The sequence below is a fragment of the Tachypleus tridentatus genome, chromosome 2 (genome assembly GCF_004210375.1).
Source record: "Tachypleus tridentatus isolate NWPU-2018 chromosome 2, ASM421037v1, whole genome shotgun sequence".
Taxonomy (NCBI): Eukaryota; Metazoa; Arthropoda; class Merostomata; order Xiphosura; family Limulidae; genus Tachypleus; species Tachypleus tridentatus.
In genome coordinates this window covers 84336406-84356866 of record NC_134826.1, presented here as the reverse complement: position 1 = coordinate 84356866, position 20461 = coordinate 84336406, and the positions used below count along the sequence as shown (strand labels likewise).

At 34.7% G+C, this 20461-nt stretch overlaps 1 protein-coding gene across 3 annotated transcripts in view; it reads right to left on the bottom strand.

Annotated features, from left to right (window-relative positions):
- Positions 1–231: 231 nt before the first annotated feature.
- Positions 232–20461, bottom strand: part of LOC143244397 (proton channel OtopLc-like) — a 52877-nt gene continuing 32647 nt past the window's right edge. For all 3 annotated transcript variants that reach the window (XM_076488983.1, XM_076488985.1, XM_076488984.1), the window contains exons 2-7: positions 15885–16203; positions 14046–14175; positions 13549–13756; positions 7914–8068; positions 4641–4857; positions 232–3266 (exon numbers count right to left, since the gene is read on the bottom strand). In XM_076488983.1, coding sequence (XP_076345098.1) covers positions 2305–3266; positions 4641–4857; positions 7914–8068; positions 13549–13756; positions 14046–14175; positions 15885–16195 — 1983 coding nt within the window. In that variant the 5' untranslated portion in view covers positions 16196–16203 and the 3' untranslated portion in view covers positions 232–2304. The remainder of the gene's footprint in view (positions 3267–4640; positions 4858–7913; positions 8069–13548; positions 13757–14045; positions 14176–15884; positions 16204–20461) is intronic.

Here is a 20461-nt window from a genome sequence, read left to right as displayed (position 1 = left end):
GGGGAATCGAACCCCTGATTTTAGCATTGTAAATCTGTAGACTTAGAGATGTAACAGTGGACACATAATTTGCTAATTAACAATGAAAATCTTATAAGAACCTCATATATATATATACATATCATTGATTAATTCATAAACTGTTTCTGAATGAACATAAGCACGTTTTGTAAGATTGTGTTTTCTTTAGTAATACGTTTTAATGTATGAAAAACATTTCTTAAATCATCATTGACAATTTATACTGTTTATTGGCATCTAATACGACACACTACAACAAACTACATAACATAGTCAAAAGAGTTAAATTGTGATAGCAAATAAATTTGAAAACTAACAATAAAATTCGACCAATAACTTTTAAATCTTACCCCGCATTTCCTACAACTTGAATATTATCTTTCTCATATAAACCATTATTTGCCTTTGTAATAACTCTTTCGTAACAACTCATCGCGTTATCGGAATTCCAACTTTTGTGAACACAAAGCAAAAAAAAACAACAACACTTAGATTAAATACAAATTATTAATAATCGTACATAAAGTACAATTAACTGTATTTGTATGTACAAAATGTCTGGAATATATCTTAAACAATTAATTCCAATGCACAAAGAAAGTAAACCTTTGACGTCTCATAACAATCTCCCAAGCAAAAACACATTTTACAAAATAAAACTTCAGTAATGACACATTAAGAACACTTACCGATGAAACACAACTAATATCGGAACAGAAATTAGAAAAGCGTATCTTGTTGTACAAAACTCCACGTAAGTAATAATACAACCTCAAATTAGAAAAGCGTATCTTGCTGTACAAAACTCCACGTAAGTAATAATACAACCTCAAATTAGAAAAGCGTATCTTGTTGTACAAAACTCCACGTAAGTAATAATACAACCTCAAATTAGAAAAGCGTATCTTGCTGTACAAAACTCCACGTAAGTAATAATACAACCTCAAATTAGAAAAGCGTATCTTGTTGTACAAAACTCCACGTAAGTAATAATACAACCTCAAATTAGAAAAGCGTATCTTGCTGTACAAAACTCCACGTAATAATACAATCTCAACTTCGATTGTTTAGAACAAAAAAAAACAACAACTTGTTTAAATACACATCGATATTATAAGTGTAAACATGTTTAAACTCAATATTCTACTTTAAAAATTTGCCTTATATATATATGTATAATATATATATATACACAACATTTCTTATAAGAGACACTATATTAGAAATAAACTACTTTCCTGCTAATTGTTTTAATATAACATTAGAGCACTGAGTACTTCAAGGCACTTTCATTATCAACTCTAATTATGATATCATTCTATAAATTGGTCAAGAATAAAGATTACTCTCACGGATGAGAGTAATCTTAGCTCCACAAAGCTTAGAGTTTTTTGCATATACATAGATACGTGCAAACCGGTATAATGAGTCACGTTTAATTTTTTTATACCATTATTTCTCTTAATTTCCAAGATTACAAAATCAACCAGAATGCACGAAGCAGTTCACGTTATAAGTTATTTCTTATAACATTTTACTATGGTGGGCCTGTTGTTGATAACACTCTGAATTCATTTTGAGATTTCATTGTTGTTGTCCAGTGAAGGCTAGTGCAACTGTCTTTGACACGAAAATATTGCTATTCTTGTAAGTCTTTTTTTTTTTTTTTAAATAAGCAACAACAACGCTCTTTCTTCCCCCAACCACATCAGTGACCCAGCGGCAAATCTATCAGCTTATAACGTTGAAAACCGAATTTACATATAAGGGTTGGGAACAGCACAGATATACCCATTGTATAGTTTTGCGTTTAACAGAAAATAAACACTTTTCCTAGAAAATTAAAGCCTTTATTCGACGTTAGGCCACGTTTAATTAATTATTTTAACGAAAAGACGCTAAGTTTTCATCTGCTTTACTTGTTGGTAAAAATACAACAACACAGAAGTTATGAAGATGTTACTGTTTTCTTTTGGTTTACGAGTAATTTAAAAGTGGTTCAATCGCTTTTCGTTTATCAAGCGCACTTCACAATTAATAACTTTTCTGTAAGGTCAATAGTGCATATATTATCTGGTACAGCAGCCAGAAAGAATGAATTCTCAACTTAGCGAGTACAGATATCTTCTGTTTATTTGGTGAAATCCCATAAAGATGAGTTCTTTTCATCAACCAACAATTTCCAGTCGTTTTCGCCGTATCGTAATAACTAGAATAAAAACTCATTTAGGTGTTTGTCCTCACATCCTAACCAATTAATCTTTCAAAGCTCCACCTGGTAGTTTAATTACTTTTCACTTTGTACGTACTTTTCCAAGCATCCGTTAAAGCCGACGAAGAATGGAATCTGTAAAATATCATCAGTGGTATCAGTAAAGCACAGATAAATCCCCAAGCCTTCTGACCATAGAAATCAAGTTGCAATTGGCTAGTGACGTAGTTATGTGCAGTGAATGTCTCCATTAACCAAAGACCCAAGTTACAGAATACCAGAAATGTTACCACCTGTCGACCAGGACGGGTCTTCTGCAAGGCTTCGTGGAAGTCACAGGATCTTCGAAGAACTTTATGAATGAACAGGGATTGCAGGAAGGACTGGATTACCATCAGGGCGCCATCAATAAACAGTACCATGTGTTTTATGCTTTGAAGTTCCATGCCTCCTACAACCATTCCAAAAAGGCCGTACCCATAAACAGCAAGGACACCAATATGCTGCAAAAGGCCATTTAACTTATGGACCCTACGAGTTTGTCTGTTCAGGTGCCGAATTCGATATAGTCCAATCAGCACAGCAATAGTCGAAGTTCCGAGAATACTGGTATGAAGGATAACCATAGCGAACAGTGTGTCAAAATTCAATGTGTTTTGATCTTTCAGGACAAAGAAGAGAATCACTATTATCATCCCAGCAACAAGAACCAGAAGTCCCAACAGTAGACCTTTGCTGGCTCCTTGACAGTCCATCGTAAAATGAGGCCTATGTTTAACATCCTCACTGGTTTCATTTTCATATTCAGAAGCACCAGATTTTTTGTGACGTCTGTTAAACTTGTCGATATTCTGCCAAAGAAAGTAAGCCATTACGGTACCTATCAAACTGTACTGAATAATGAAGGCGTATAAAAATGGCGCCGATTTTTCCCATATTAAACCAATTGTGGAATTTTTAAGACAGCGACTTAACGCCATCATGGGTTCCATATCGTTGCTGTCTTCTTTTTTCCAACGGCAATGGCGGGTAACTGAAGAAAAAAAAAAAAGCGAATAACTCTAAAATCAAGGATTTGAAATGTTTATCGAATTTAGGTTTAGCCAATTATTGTAAATACAAAAAGAGTGTGAAATAAATGCAGATTAACCATCGTTTAGGAAATTAAAGGAGATATTTAAAATTAGCCAATAAGTTAGTGAATTTGAATAATGTTTGAACAAACCCTTCTTTGGGTCAATGTGGGAAAAGTCATTAAAACTTTACAGAACTAATAAAAAAACTCGGATATTTTGTTTTCTTAAGGGCTATCGTGCAACAACGACAACACACAGAAATTTCTTATATAAACACGTAAAGGACTTTATTTGTTTTTTTTTCTTGTTCCACTGAATAGTTTCATAAACCACATGAGAAAAATGCATTACAGTTAGAAACGTAGCTTAACAGAGAAACACCTGTGTGGTTGTCAGGTGACCATTAACTCACATTATTAGGAAAACATCGAGATTATCAGAAAGAATAAACGTCTGAATTTTGCCAGTATAGAGGTAATCGTACTTGCTGACGATAAAAATTGAGTTAAAAATTGCAATTGTATTATTTTAACACAACTTAAAAAAATGGGCGAATAATTTATATTATACTTGGTCGATGTCAGAACAATTATCGCCAGAGAAGGCTTGAGGTTTGTTTGTTTTGAATTTTGCGCAAAGCTACTCGAAGGCTATCTGCGCTAGCCATCCCTAATTTAGCAGTGTAAGAGTACAGGAAAGGCAGCTATTCATCACCACCCACCACCAACTCTTGGACTACTCTTTTACCAACAAATACTGGGATTGACCGTAACATTATAACGCCCCTCCGGCTTAAAGGACGATCATGTTTGGTGTGACTAGAATTCGAACCCGGGACCCTCAGATTACGAGTCGAGTGCCTTAACTACCTCGCCATGCTGGGCCGAAGGCTAGAGGACTTTATTCCCTAGAAAAACATATTTTTTATTGTGGGGTACCAATCTAGTTTCATTTATAATTAGTTTCAAACTGTAATTTAAATATATCGCTTGTAATAATTTTAATAATTTAAAAATAATTTTTAAAATTTTAATCTTACAAAAGGTGTAACGTATGTAAAGAGTAATTGGGTTTAGATAATTCGTGAACACCACTTTCAAATGCTGAACTTGTATAAAAAATATATTAATGTAAATTAAAAACTGGAAGAAATGTTTAACTTAAACATAATTATGCGTCTAAGAATATGACTGCGAAGTATCAACGTCATTAATATGCAAACTTAAATTCATTAATTATTAAACATGATTAATATTCTAACTTTAATACGCTAAACTTCATACATTTTATAACACTTACTACAAATTAATACTAAAGAAGACTTCACTTACAGAAGACGCCATGCTCTTCTTTCTCATTAAATGTGTGAACAGTCATGTTGTGGTCATCCAATGGCCAAGGTTTTTCAGAACTAATAATCACGTGGTCCAAGCTTTCCCAGTCACGTACCACTTCCCATACAACCTGTCGTATCCATACAGCTACGTTGGTTGCTAGGAGATGCATGAAAGCGACGTGACGAAACCATCCCAAAGACTGAATAAGATCCTAAAAGTGTAAATGTATTTATATCTGCATTAAAACTGACGGTAATATTGAGCATTGAAGTCCACATCGATCTGTAATACATTTGTTCTGTTTGTTTTGGTACGTCAGTAGATATATACCTTGCCATAATTGTCTCTATGCACTTCCTAATGGTACTAATTAGCTGGAGTACCCTTCCCCTGGACGGAAGTTTTATAAATTCATGATTAATGAAAGGCTATCTTAGGACACTATATAATTAACCTTAAATGTAGTGATTTAAAAGGTGTTAATGTTGTTGTTCTTGCTAAGTTGTTCCCTCCTTCCCAGTAGCACAGCGGCATGCCTGGGACTCACACTGTTAGAAACTAGGTTTCAATACTGATGGTGAACAGTGTAGCTTTGTACTTAACAACAAATAATTAATCAACCTGTCTGGTTCTTTTCATTTAGTTGGGCAATGACCCAATCGTGGCCTAGTAAATAGGTTACCTAGTCTTGGACTTTAACTTCGAGGGTTTTTAATTCACAATAATAATAAAAAAAAATCGTTCCTATTCACCCATACCAAATTAACTCAACAGTTGGCGGTAGGCGCCGTTAACCAGCTGTCTTCCCTCAAGTATACCACTTCAAAGTTACGAACATCTTTGCAAAGATAATATTTCGCTCAGCTTCGCACGACAGTTTTCAAACAAAAATCATTTAGAATCGTCAGAAGGAAGAACATTGTTACCTGATAACAGACGGTTTCTGACATTTCATAATCATTCTCTCATGATCAAAATGGTGTTCATTACATCAAGTAGTTTAAGAACAGGTAGCTAGTAGTGGCTCTTATTCTTACCGATTGCATTAAAGCGACAGTAAATATCACATATTTCTGAAACGCTTCACAAAACCATCATTTCGAAGTATTTTAAACACGTTTGTTTTCGAATTTCTGGTTTGGTGTGACCGAGATTCGAACTCAAGACACTTGGATTACGAGTCGAACGCCTTAACCACCTGGCCATGCCGGGGCCACGAGAATCAGTACAACATAAAATTGAACAAAAACCTGGGTGAAGCAGTCATCTAATTGATAAACCTAGGTCTAGAATTCTGCGTTTTAAGTTTGTGATTTTTTTGTCTTTTTTACCAACTGTTGTGAAAAATTTGTGCTGGTGAATCATATTGGAAAAGGTTGAAAGATGCTAGTCTAAATGAAACATTGATGCCGTTTCTCTGATGTAACCAGATTCATAATATATCTACATGTTTCATTGATGCTCTTAAATGAATTTTTATCGACCCAAACTGACAAGTTTAAGTAAAAAATACACAAAACAAGTAAAATTTAATATGAATTTTTAATACTTCAATTCTAACGAAACAAAGAAACCGACGTTATGAAATAATGTCAATCCCTATAGTATATTTGTAAGCTAAAATACGTACGATAATCTGTCATGTGATGTGAAATGAATATTATTAGTCGTTCAGATTTTACTGGAAGACTCATATTTGATAAACATATTAAAAGCTTGAAACATTTTAGCTTTCATGTACGGACAGTTTGGAATTAATGTTGGAGAATGGTCACAAAAGCATCTTGGAGCTGTTGTTGATTAATGGTTACAAGAGCAGAAAGGAAATATTGGAACTGATGTTGGACCATGGTTACGAGATCGGCAAGAGCTAGTTGGAACTAATTTTGGAAAATGGTTACAAGAGTAGAAAGCGTAGTTTGGAACTGATCATGGAGGATGGTTACAAGAGTAACAAGATTATCTTGGAACTGATGTTGGATAGTGGTCACAAGGACAGTTGGGAACTGATGTTGGATAGTGGTCACAAGAACAGCTTGGAACTGATGTTGGATAGTGGTCACAAGAACAGCTTGGAACTGATGTTGGATAGTGGTCACAAGAACAGCTTGGAACTGATGTTATATGATTATACAAAATTCGAGCTGATAAGGCGATGAACTATTTTCTATCAATCCTCCAAGGAAATTGTTTTTAGGTTATATTTAGTGTCTGGAGCCATTTGATGGGATGCGAATCTCTCACAAACATTATAGCGCCCCCATGACTGAAAGGGCGAGCATGTTTGGCGCGACGGGGATGCAAACCCGCGACCCTTAGATTACGAGTCGCACGCCTTAACACGCTTGGTCATGCCGGGCCGACTGGAGTGTACGCAGAAGTGTATATTTACATTTATGTTGCTTTCTTTTTATTTGTAAGTAAACCACGAATATAAACTTGATGCACGTGAAGAAAGAACGACTGAAAGTCATTAATGTCTCCACTATACCTTTTTTAAACACAAATAAGCTATGTTTCTGCAACATTTCTGGAAAACTGGTTTCGTTTCATGACGTTGATCATAGGAATGTATTTTTTTTCTGATAAAATACAGATAATTAAACATACCACTTGTATTATTTAATTACAGTTCTTATGGGATGAACTTGGCCCAGCGGTCAACATGCCAGACAATAAAGCTGCTTTGCTGTCCACAACCCTAAGACCGTCGTATAAAAAAGTAACCGTTAAACCCCACTATGCTGTCTGTAAATTATTTTTTTCTTTCTTAATTCAGTGTATTTCGTTTTCTCGATGGTGGATTTTACAGCTTGTAGAACAACTACAATATTATTTACATTACAGTTGAAAGGATCATGAACCACTAAACATCATGTAAGTTCAATTGACGGACGGTACAAAACCGTTTTGAAATAACGAATCAAATAAAGACAGGCGTTATAAGTTCCGGGTTCAGTCCTTGTAACACCAAATATGCTCGTCCTTTCAGCCACAGGGGCGTTATAATGTAAGGAGCAATCCCACTATTCGTTTGTAAAAGAGTAGCATAAGAGTTGGCGGTCGGTGATGATGACTAGCTGCCTTCCTTCTAGTCTAACATTGCTAAATTAGGGACGGCTAGAGCAGATAACATTCGTGTAGCTTTGATCGAAATTCAAAATAAACCAAACGAGCATAAAACATTATAAATTCTAATTAAATCTCTACTGGTAAAATGAAATAAAATCATTACAGAAACGAGAAAACAACAACAGTAGGACCCACCTGAACATTCATAAAAAGAAACAACATCTGCAGAAAGGTAAACAAAGCTTGAAGAACAGGTTGTGATAAATTCAGTTCATCAACACATACGTCTTGTCGAGTGAAAGCGGAACTGATTTCAAGTCCGAGCGATGTAAGGGTACCCAAACCAAAAACTGAAAGTAAAGACAAGACATATTATTTGTACATCAGTAACGACAAGATATTATTTGTACATCAATAACGGTAGAATAAACAATACACGTGTGGCTCCTCGCTTTTAAAGTACGTTTTAGTAATGGCCCGGCATAGCCAAGTGGTTAAGGTACTCGACTCGTAATCTGAGGGTCGCATGTTAGAATCCCCGTAACACCAAACATGCTCAACCCCTTCAGCAGTGGGAGCTTATAATGTAACGTTCAATCCCACAATTCGTTGTTAAAAGAGTAGCCCAAGAGTTGGCGATGGGTGCAGATGACTAGTTGCCTTCCTTCTAGTCTTACACTGCTAAATTAGGGACGGATAGCGCAGATAGCCCTCGAGCAGCTTTGCGTAAAATTCAAACCGAACAAACGTTTTAGTACGAATAGACATTGGGCTATCACCTGTGTCCACTGCATGAATCTAACCCTGGATTTCAGAGTTATACTTTCGTAGTCTTACCGCTTTACCACCAGGTGACCTTGTAAAATGAGTTTATAGTGTTAAATTCAGGACAGGTGTTACAGTTGTAACGTCTAGTCCTAATCTGACTTTCAAGCTTACATGATTGGTTGTATAATTGTTTGTATGGTTTCTCGCCAACGGAATAATAAAAACACTTAATTGAGCTTTTAACTGTATTTAATGAATAGCAAGGACTAAAACTTCATTATAACCAGGAGTGTTAATACAAACAAACTGTACAAACACACATACAATGAACCAGGAACGTTAGTACAAACAAACTGTACAAACACACATACAATGAACCAGGAATGTTAGTACAAACAAACTGTACAAACACACGTACAAGAAACCAAGAATGTTAGTATAGACAAACTGTACAAACACACACACAAGAAACTAGGAATGTTAGTACAAACAAAGCGTACAAGAAACCAGAAATATCAGTACAAACAAACTGTGCAAACATCACAAAATTTGCTTGTTTGTTTGAAAGTAAATACAAAGCTACACAACTGGCTATATATGCTCTGCCAATCACGGGTATCGAAGCCCAGTATTTAGCCGCGTAAGTCTGAAAACATACCGCTATGCCATACAATGAAAAACCCGCTAGTACACATTCATACGTCAAGACATTACACACAAATATACGAAACCTATAGCTCCTACACACACATAAAACATAGTACACACATACGCGTGAAAACAGTAATATGCACACGCACGAACATACCTACCGACGGATATAGAGAAATAAAACAATAATCGAGCGCCACCAAAATAAAAATTGTCATAACTATCAATCACTGTTGGGTTTGAAATGTTTTGTTGCTTTAGAGATTAGCAAAAACTAACCCTCTACAGACGTACGCTTGCGCTAGAATTTACGATTTGTAGTATTCACATGTGTTTTATTTAGCAAAGCCACAGCAGGATATGGGCTGAGCCCACCGCAGAGAATCGAGCCCCTGATTTTAGCGTTGAAAATCCGTATACTTATTGTTGTACTAGCGGGGATTTGTAGTATCCATCTATCATTGAAAAAATATTAGAAAATTGAATATCTTCCCCCCCCCCAATTATCTTTTCTGGGATTGACTGCACGTGAAAAGTGTTGGGATTGTGTTGATATAAACTGTAATGTTTTTATATATTAAAAGTGATAGACGTTGTTGAAAACAATAACAGTTTTGTTTAGGAATCCGAAGTTTTTAGTAGTATATTTATAAATTACATCAATAAAGACAATCAAACTTCACGTACAATCATAGTAGGGTCATATTCCTGTCGTGTTGTCTAAAATTGTGTTATGTGATAAAGAAATGGTTGTTGCTCTTGTACCGTAGTCATTTGTCATATTCTTTGAATCTTGAATAACAGTGTGATTATTTTTATGGAATATTTGTTTGTGGTATTATTCAATAGATGGCGCTATATTATATTGTTTACTCGGGTCACATACATTGATATATATATAGATACAAACACGTTAGTCCATTATAGTAAGATAGATCGATACTACTGACAATCAAGTCACATTGTTCGGATAGACAAGTGTTACTTAAGTATTGATGACGAGTAGTTACTGTTGACCAGCCGCCATATTCCTTTTATCTTGACAGTTCAAATTTAGGGACAACTATACCTTTATTTATTTATTATATATATATATATTATATATTTATATATATTTATAAATATATATTTATTTATATAGAAAATAAACAAACATTTAAGAAAATATAAATTAAATTAATAAATAAACACTCTTGAGAACTTGCTGAAACAAACGGGTCAGTAATAGTAGATGAAGAGCTAATAGTCCTGACAAACGATACAATTCCCTTCGAAATAGTCCACCAGGGGCGAAAACTACAAAAATGACTACTTCCCAGAAAAATATAATATGGATTTTAAAACAGAAATTCTATAGAGATAGAAGCAATCATTCCGAAAGTTAAAATACATGAAAAACGATTCTTTCAAAATAATAATTAAAATGTTGGATTGAAGTTAAACCCAAAGACACAATGATATATTTTTTCTCTGCTTACCACGAGTATCGAAACTCGGATACTCGTACGCCTACAGGTATACCGATGTGCTACTTGGAGACAAAATGTTTGGTAAATTCGAAACGTCTATACATGAAAAATTACGATCACGTTATAAACTTTGTTTAAGATTATCTCACGTATTAGTACTTATAGTCTAGCTACCTTGTCGATCAGCGATAAGTGTGAGTGTTCACAATGCTAATGTGATGTTGAGAGTATAGCTGTTCCATTAGGAACTATCAAGTCATACTCCGTTCTACCATTACTTAAGTTACATCTAAAGGTAAGACCCCTGGCCGGTCAGCGATTTACGGACTTATAATGCTAAAATCCCGTGCTCGATTCTTTGCAGTAGATGAAGCACATATGTTAAAACAATAGCATACTATTAATTATTAATGTAACCACTAGATGTCACGACGTGCAAGACTGGAAATAAAACAAGAATATATGCTAAAAGTGTTGTTCGTAATGTTAGAAAAAGACGTAGATTCACTAAATCTTGACAGAAATTCATAGAAATCCTGTAACCCGAGCGGGTATAAAGTGTAACACAGAAACAAACCACAATAGTATTGCTTTAATTGAATTAAAAGTATTAAAGATGGCGATGAATTATGTCTTAACAATTTGAAAATTATTGGATACCTGAATTGAACTTGCTAATAGGCAGACTATAGTTGGGCTGATAACGCAAATTAAGTTAGACGTAACAGTGCTAAAACACTTCATCAATTAAATTGCATTATTTGTTCAATTAAACATTACATAAATGATTGTTTGTTTTTTGAATTTCGCGTAAAGCTACGCGAGAGCTATCTGAGTTAGCCGTCCCTAATTTAGCAGTGCAAGACTAGAGGGAAGACAACTACCCACCCATCACCCACCACCAACTCCTGGGTTACTCTTTCACCAACGAATAGTGGGATTGACCGTCACGTTATAACGCCCCAAGGGCCGAAAGGGCGAGCATGTTTGGTGTGAGAGGGATTCGAACCCGAGATCCTCAGATTACGAGTGGAGCGCCTTAGTCACCTGGCCATACCGGGCTCCACATAGCAAACAATGGCAAAGTGTGATAATTTGATTTACTTTAACAGCAATAATTTCCCTCTATGTACATTTGTTTGTTTTTTCTTAAGACAATGTAGGCTGCTGTAGATTTATTAACATACTTTTTGAAGTGTTTCATGTATTAAACCTTCTGTCCCACCTCTTAATCTAGTAATACTTAAAAATAAGATTCAAATATTCTATTGCATACCGAGGCGATTTACACATTTTTGTAATAAAGGCAGAATCGGAAACGGCCTTTACACTCGAGGTAATAAGAAAAGTTTAAAATTAGTGTTCGAGTAGTAAAGGCTAATTTTGTCTAACGTTATTGCTAAAAGACTCAAAATTGAAATGTAACGATGAAAATGCTTGAGTAAATTTATTAATACTGTTAATAGTTAGTAGATGGCGCGACAAGTAGAAACTGCTTGGTGGCTTTCTGCTAGTAATTTATGGAAAAAATCTACGTTTATTTTCCTTATTTATCAATATTTGTAATAAAAGCAAAACGTACCTAATAAAATAATAATAAAATGAATAACATAAGTATGTTGATTGTTATCAGTAAGCATTGCTTTCTTTGGTGTTAAACACTAAAAAACCGGGCTTACCGCTGAACCATTAGAGTGCACCAACGGACGAAACAATGTATTTTATTTTTTTATAATCAGAAGCACAATAAACGTATATTTAATTAGCTTTAATAATTCTCAAGTTGATTTGTAGTTCGTTTCGCTTTAAGCATATAACGTGTTCTGACAGGAAGTTAATATTAGTCATTCTAACAAAAGTTTTGACTAATTCATGCTGGTTCCAAAAGATGGCGGTAAACCTCAAAGAGATATAACCTACGTTAATACGATGAGTACCTCTAAACTTGAAACACGTTATTGAATTTAAGGTTTGATTTATACCTCCCATTTTCTTCGGTATTTTCGTCTTAATTAATTAAAAACATTTTATATACATTTGACGACAAATTAAATGACACCTGAACATCAGACAATATGTACGTTTCTTGCGCAAGTGTTGATATTCAGTTGAGTCAATAGAACAAATAACGAATGGAAGAAAGAACAGTCACGTGCACTTACCACTTCGGTATGCAGGTTTTCGAAATAAAAAAATATTCACGTAAGGATAATAAAAATAAATACATCAAATCATTTGTGCTCATAACGACCTTCATTTTCAAGGATAGTTTACGTTGTTTCGTTTTCCAAATGACTGATCAAGACCATAAGAGTATGTGTACTTGATAAACTTGTACTATCAAACGAGAGTACTTTGACAGATAATAACCAGAAAATAAAACTTTTCCTTCGACTTCGAGAAACAATCATCTCGCTTACGTCTTAAACGATAACCTATCATTACGATAAACAGAATACAGTCGTGAAGAAAAACGCTGTTATTTCTGTATACCCTCTGTATATCTCTGAAAATTTTTCAGAAAACCTGTTACAGCTGTAATACAGTAACAATTAATCTTATAAAATATAAAGTGAACTTAAACTGAGAGATTACTGCCGTGAATTTAAGTTCATAGGACGTAATTCTCGACGTGTTCTATATTATTATCAGATGTAAGAAACTTCACGAACGGATTTCATTTGAATGTAGTCAACAACATTGAGTGATGGAAAGTTTGAGACCTGATTTATTTCGTAGAAATAGGCACAGAAAAAACTTGTTGACTGTTTCATTGAGTCCATGGTACAAAACAATAAGAATGATACAGTGTGCACCATCCACGGATGGGAATATTTTAAATAAATGACTTATAAAAGTAATTTCTTTTAAATATGATGCTGTGTAATTATTCAAGAGATAAGAAGTGTATTTAAAGGTATGTATATAACTAGTTTTCCCACCTAGAGATCCTATTCTCAGATAAATACTAATGTTTGAAGATTGGTGGGAAATCTTCCGGCCACCTGTAATCGCTTCGGGATCACTAGCGTCCTCTGTGAGCGATAAAGAAGAACCTGTACAACTTGGGCACTTGTTCACCATCATGCTGAAATAGATACACATGAGGCAGAGTACTGCGCCTCCTAGAAGGTAAGTGAAGAGATAGCCCTGCAAAAAAATATAAAATAAAATTCGTTATAAAAATTTGAAGAATTAGTAGTTTAGTTCTGAAAGATTTTGTTAACAATTTTTATCCTAAAAACAATGATAATTTTCTAATTATATTTTACAAAATAATTCTGATGTCAATTAAAAATAAAATGTCCAAAATGTTTCAAAGTTACTTGTAATAAAAATCTGAACAAAATTAAATCAAATAAACATAATAGATCTTCAAATGCACATAATAAAACAAACACGTAAGCTTAGCCTTCCATAACGTACAAGAAAGACTTACGTGAAAAAAGAGTAGTGGTACATTGTTATCCAGAACTTCTGTAACCACAAGCACCAGAGTTACCATTATCACCAGCTTGGCATACAGGCTGCTTAACACGTGGACCGTATCACTAGCAGGTCTGCTTCGTCTGCAATACGCCAGCGTAAAATGTTAAGTATTATTAGCAGGTCTGCTTCCTTTTAAATACTTCACCCGTAATATCTGTTACGTGTCATTAAAATATCTTCACAAGAAATACGCCACCCGCAATATGTATTAAGTATCGTTAGTAGGTCTTCCTTTTAAATACACCACCCTTAATATCTATTGATTGTCATTAATATATCTTTACAAGAAGTACACCACCTGTAATATCTGCCAAGTATAACCTCAGTAGTTGAGATACAATCGCACACAAATTGTTTAAAATGAAAGTATGAAACTGACTACCATTTAATGTGACTTGTTCTTCGATAGAACCTGTTTTGAAGTTCGTATGACCTGAAACTCTTATATGGAAAAGCTTTGGGTATAATTTTTTAGCTGATATAGACCTATATTTTCTTCACTGTTGTATTAATGACAATGTGTTCTTTTTTTTCAAACTATTTACACATAGTAGTTCCATATGATACGAACAACGACGTAGTTTTGTGAACAAACTCATTATTTAACTCTAAGCGTCGACGTACGGTTAATATGAATCAATCACGTCGAATTAGGAGGTTTCTTAAAAACCAAACGAAACAATAAACTCATGGTCTGAAAATCAGTTACAATTAATATCATTACAAACAAAACTGATTGGGAAATGTTAAAGTAGTCTTTATAGAGGGTTTGTTTGTTTGTTTGATATTAAACCTAAAGCTACACGATGAGCTATCTGTGCTCTGCCAATCATGGGTATTGAATTCCACTTTCTAGCGTCGTACGTCCACAGACATACTGTTGTTCTAGTGGGGTACTTTTTGATCAAAAGCGCTTTTCAGTTCCCTCTATAAGGTCAAGCGGTAAAGGCGCTCGACTCACAATTTTAGGGTCTTAGCTTCGAGTCACCGTCACACCAAACGTGCTCGCCCTTTCAGCCGTGGGGGCTTTATAAAGCGATGGTGAATCTCACTATTCCTTGGTAAAAGAGTAGCCCAAGAATTGACGGTGAGTGGTGATGACTAGCTGCCTTTCTTCTAGTCTTACACTGCTAAATTAGGGACAGCTAGTGCAGATAGCCCTCGTGCAGCTTTGCGCAAAATTCAAAACAAAACAAACCTTATGTTAAAGAAAACAACTGAAAATTTGGGTGTATCTCCCCATGGACATAACAAACCTTCATGTCAAATTTTATTAAAGATTTATCTACTGGGGGGCGAAGTAGTAGTAAAAAACGCCCATGAAAACCGTACAACATAAAATTGGAAACTAAAAATTTGTATGTTCCCCTGTATAGACCTAGTGATCTTTCATTCCAGTTTGGATGAGGTACCATCCACATACTGCGAAATAGTTACATGTACATAGAACAGACAATAATATTATATTAATATAGATTATACAAGGAAAGAGTGAAACACATTTCTTTTTGTAATTAGAATATAGTATTGTTGCCTCTTGTTTTTATTTTACAAGTCAGGGAAAGAGTGAGTCATAAGCAGTAAAACAGTTTCGAGTGTTGTATAATTTTGTCTTTAATCTTAGCACAAAGAAAGTTTATAATAATCATATTTCTTATGAAAATTTGTGAGAATAAAATAAACAAGAAAAATAAAGCTATGTATCTATATTTTTTAATTTAGTCTAGATAACATTTATATACATAAGACATAACATTACTTCCAACAACAAACATATTTGGTTCCAAACCTTGAGGGCAAAAGCATTTCTATGTGTGATTGGTCATTTCCTGAGGTACTAGTGCCGTCATCTGGCAGTTGCTTAGGTAAAATATTTTTGTCAGTTTCATCAGTTGCTTTGCTGTCTACATTGTTTGTTTTCGAGGCTAAGTTTGCTGTTGGTGGGGGTGGAGGAAGAGGAGGAGGAGGTGGTGGTGGGGTTGGGGGTGGGTCTGTTTTTTCTGAAGAAGGAAACGAAGTCTCTTGAATATTATCAGATGTCTTCACGTTGTTGTTTGCGACGTTGTTCACAGCGTCTACTTTTGGCATTTCGGAAATCATTTCAGTTTCTGATAATGGTGACAAAAAGAGAACCGTATAAAAAATAAGATATTTATATTTAATAAATTAAACTTCATGAGGTATCGAAAAATATTATCAAACCCTAAGGTCACGTTTGTGACTAAAACAAGTACGTTGAAGTAAACGTAGAATTAATTATTAAGCTGCAAAGCAATATACAAGTTAACGCTATTCATTTATCACTTTATTAGAGGTGAGTACTACACACACACACATACTAGTGTTCAGGGGAATTGAACCCTGAATTTCAGAGTTTTTATTCCGTAAAGTTACAACTATCCTATCGGAGAAAACACAAACAAACACGAACATAGATGAACGTTTGAATTAATTAAATAATATAAAGATTTTGGCAGATAAAGATAAAAATAATGTTGAACGTATAAGGAAAGGGACTTAGATACAGATGTTATAAGATACCACAATTCGAAAGGTATCACGTGAAACGTGCAGTCAGACAAACAAGTAGCTACATATTCAAACACACAATAGAAGACACACAAACAATCTAGCGACAGATAACCTACGTATTAAATAAACAAAAATATCGCAACATATACATAAAAACGGATAGACAGATGGACGGATAGATAAACAAAGTTATCAAAACAAAAGTTACGCCTACATTTCCCACGACTGATAACTGGCAACTTTATTCCCCGCTAGTAAGAAGATTTAACGAAATGAAGTCCTTGCTAACGACCTGTTTCCTGTTTAAATTGTCCCCGTAGCTTACGAAATATTGTCATTAAACTCAGCTGCAACGCCAGAACATAAACACAGAGTTGAGGATGGACTGTTATTAAATCGACGTAGTTCACTAAATTATCAAAGTATGTTACAAAGGCCCGATTATGTTTCTCGACATGCAGTGTCAAATTGTTGGTTCACAGTCAAATACGGTCTCTAAACTTGGCTCTCTGGTCTGCGGTAAGAACAGTAGCGTGTATTCTTTTCTACGTCTAAACACGTAGTAGTTTGTGAAACTTGAGAATGATTAATCCTGTTGCTGGCTGGTAGCTTAGTGGTAAACTTGAAGGTTTCTCTACAACGTTTAAAATTTACGTTTGATACCTGCGTTTGACACAGTGCCGAAACCTTTGTTGTGTGGCTTTACGCGTAGAAAAACAAAACAACCATCAAACACATAAAAGTTATTATGGTTGTTTTATAGAAACATGTTCACAACTGTTTTGAAGGTTTGATGGTTGTTAAGCAACAGTTTATCGACGGAAGACAAAGAATCTCGAAAGAGGTTTTATTGTATAAACGTACGTTACACTACATCAAAAGAGGTTTTATTGTATAAACGTACGTTACACTACATCAAAAGAGGTTTTATTGTATAAACGTACGTTACACTACATCAAAAGAGGTTTGATCAACCATATCCATAACAGTTATGATAACTGGTTTAATACTCTTTAGTAGATAATAACAATGTTAAAAGTACTGGTAACAGCATTTCAACCATGTTTGGCAAATGTTATTTGTATTCTTTCTCTCGTAGGACAACGGTAAATTTATGAACTTAAAACGTTAACATTTGAGCTTCGATTCCCGCGGTAGACGCAGCAGCTGGTCCAATATGGCTTGGCTTTAAAACAATAATTATGAGCTACAAAACGTTATCTGGATTGTCTAATGCGGTTGGGTGGCCACCCCGTTAGTACAGCGGTAAGCCTACGGATTTACAATTCTAAAATCAGGGGTTCGGTTCCCCTCGGTGGGCTCAGCAGATAGCTAGATGTGGTTTTGCTATAAGAAAACACACACGCGGTAGAGTGAGGCTAAGCAGTTAACGTGCTTTAACTGAAAATTCAACGATTCATGGCTTGTGGACTCCTTTCCACAAAATATGCATTCATATAATGGAGTTGTGGGTGCGTTATAAGAGTGACCATCAATAATAAGTTGAAAAAGAACAGTTTATAAGTATGATGAAATGGTTTATTTTTAGAAAAAAGTACAAGTTTCAACAGAATATTGGTACATTGGTCTGTCTTTATAAAATGCAGTGTTTTCTCGAAATATCTAAATGTTCCCCCTCACACATTTGTTTGTTTATTTGTTTTGAATTTCGCGCAAAGCTACTCGAGGGCTACCTGCGCTAGCCGTCCCTAATTTAGCAGTGTAAAACTAGAGGAAAGGCAGCTAGTCATCACCACCCACCGCCAACTCTTGGGCTACTCTTTTACCAACAAATAATGGGATTGACCGTAACATTATAACGCCCCCACGGTTGAAAGGGCGAGCATGTTTGGTGATACGGAGATGCAAACCCGCGACCCTCAGATTACGAGTCGAACGCCTTAACACGCTTGGCCATGCGGGGCCCAACCCCCTCAAACATACACATTCAAAATAAATAATTTCATTATACTGATCAATCATTGTTCCTCATTTATTTTATTAGTGCTTTCTTAATCAAAAGGGCCATCAAATCACACTACGTCATCAGACAAAAGTAGCACAAAAGTTGGCGGTCTACCAGTCCAAATTAAGGACAATGCACAGACAGCTTTTTGAGTAGTTTTGCACAAAAGTTCGAAACAAATAGAACTCACGCGGTAGAAATTTAATTAAACAGTTTATCAAAGATGGACACAAGAATAGAATAAATGATTTTCTTAAACTAATCAGACCCCCAGGGCTTACAATGCTAAAAAACTGGATTTGTATACCCGTGATGGGCAGAGCAGAGATTGCCTATTGTGTAGTTTCGTGCTTAACTTTAAAGAATAACTAATCGTAAACAGAAATAAAAAAGAAGATTATTAAATGGAAGCTTTATGTGGTTTTAACGTTCATAGCTAGAAAGAAAAATTCAATTCTCGTTCAGAGTATCAAGGAAAATATGTTTGCAACGATTTTTAAATTCACGTTCCCGTATTTATTTTACGGGTAGCTATGGAACTTTTGAGTCTGTACAATAACCCAGAATGGGAGAAAAAATGCGTTTTAAGACTTAAAAGAGAGGGCAGAATCTTAAAACTGGTGTTTCATTGTGACAGTTCCTTAACCATCTGAGACGCATCCATAAAAACATGAATTCAATTGATAATCTAATGAAACATGTTATTTTTTCGTTTTGACCTTGAATATTACCACTGAATTTTCTGTCATTGTTTTATTTTCTAATTTTCTAAACTTTGTTCCTGCTTATTTTAAGAAGAAAAGATGGTTTCTACTGTTGTATCCAGATCTTATATTCTGTTCTATGAAGAAGTACCGATGATCAGGAGCACAGTGTGTGAAACATGTTTAATCTCTTTCATGAAGAAGTAACCAATCATCAAGAGCACAGTGTGTGAAACATGTTTATTCTGTTTCATGAAGAATAGTCAATGATCAGGAGTACAGTGTGAAACATGTTTATTCTGTTTCATGAAGAATAGTCAATGATCAGGAGTACAGTGTGTGAAACATGTTTATTCTGTTTCATGAAGAAGAGTCAATGATCAGGAGTACAGTGTGCGAAACATGTTTATTCTGTTTCATAAAGAAGTGTCAATGATCAGGAGTGCAGTGTGTGAAACTATTAGTCTATTCGAATGGAACATTTCCGAATTCTGAACAGCTTGCTTTCGGTTTTTAAGAGCAAAATTACTTTACGTGCTATCAGTATTGCGCCTATCACAAGTACTGAAACCCATTTGTTTAGTGCTTTAAGTCTTCAGGGAGAAGTTTTAACAGAGCTTTCATTGAACAAGTATGCCTAAAGAAACTTTATCCACCCTTGGACTAAAACCGGAACTAAATTCAACCGAATATGCGAGAAAATGTTGATTTCTATGTTTTAACTTAATAAGGATTTTCCCATCGAACTAGAAAAAAGTTAATTAACAGATTCATTTATCACTTATTTGTTCTTGTCGTTAAACCATAAAAACTGTCGAAGTTCTATTACTAAACAATTCTTTGTAAATTATTTAAAATAGCAGGTTGTTCGTATTGAAAATTAAAATTATACTAACAGTATCTTTATTAAAACTTAGGTTCTTTAATATATATAACGAAGATTTAAATTCCGATGATACTGTTTCTGTTAATTACTTATAAATGTTTTTAATTCATTCTGGAGATTGAACTTCTGCTAGCATTGTTTTTAAAAATTATTTAAGATTGTTGTTAATTCATATTGAAAACTGAAATTCTGCTAACGTTGTATTTATAAATTATTTAAGATTGTTTTAAATTCATATTGAAGACTGACATTCTGTTAACGTTATCCTTATAAATTAT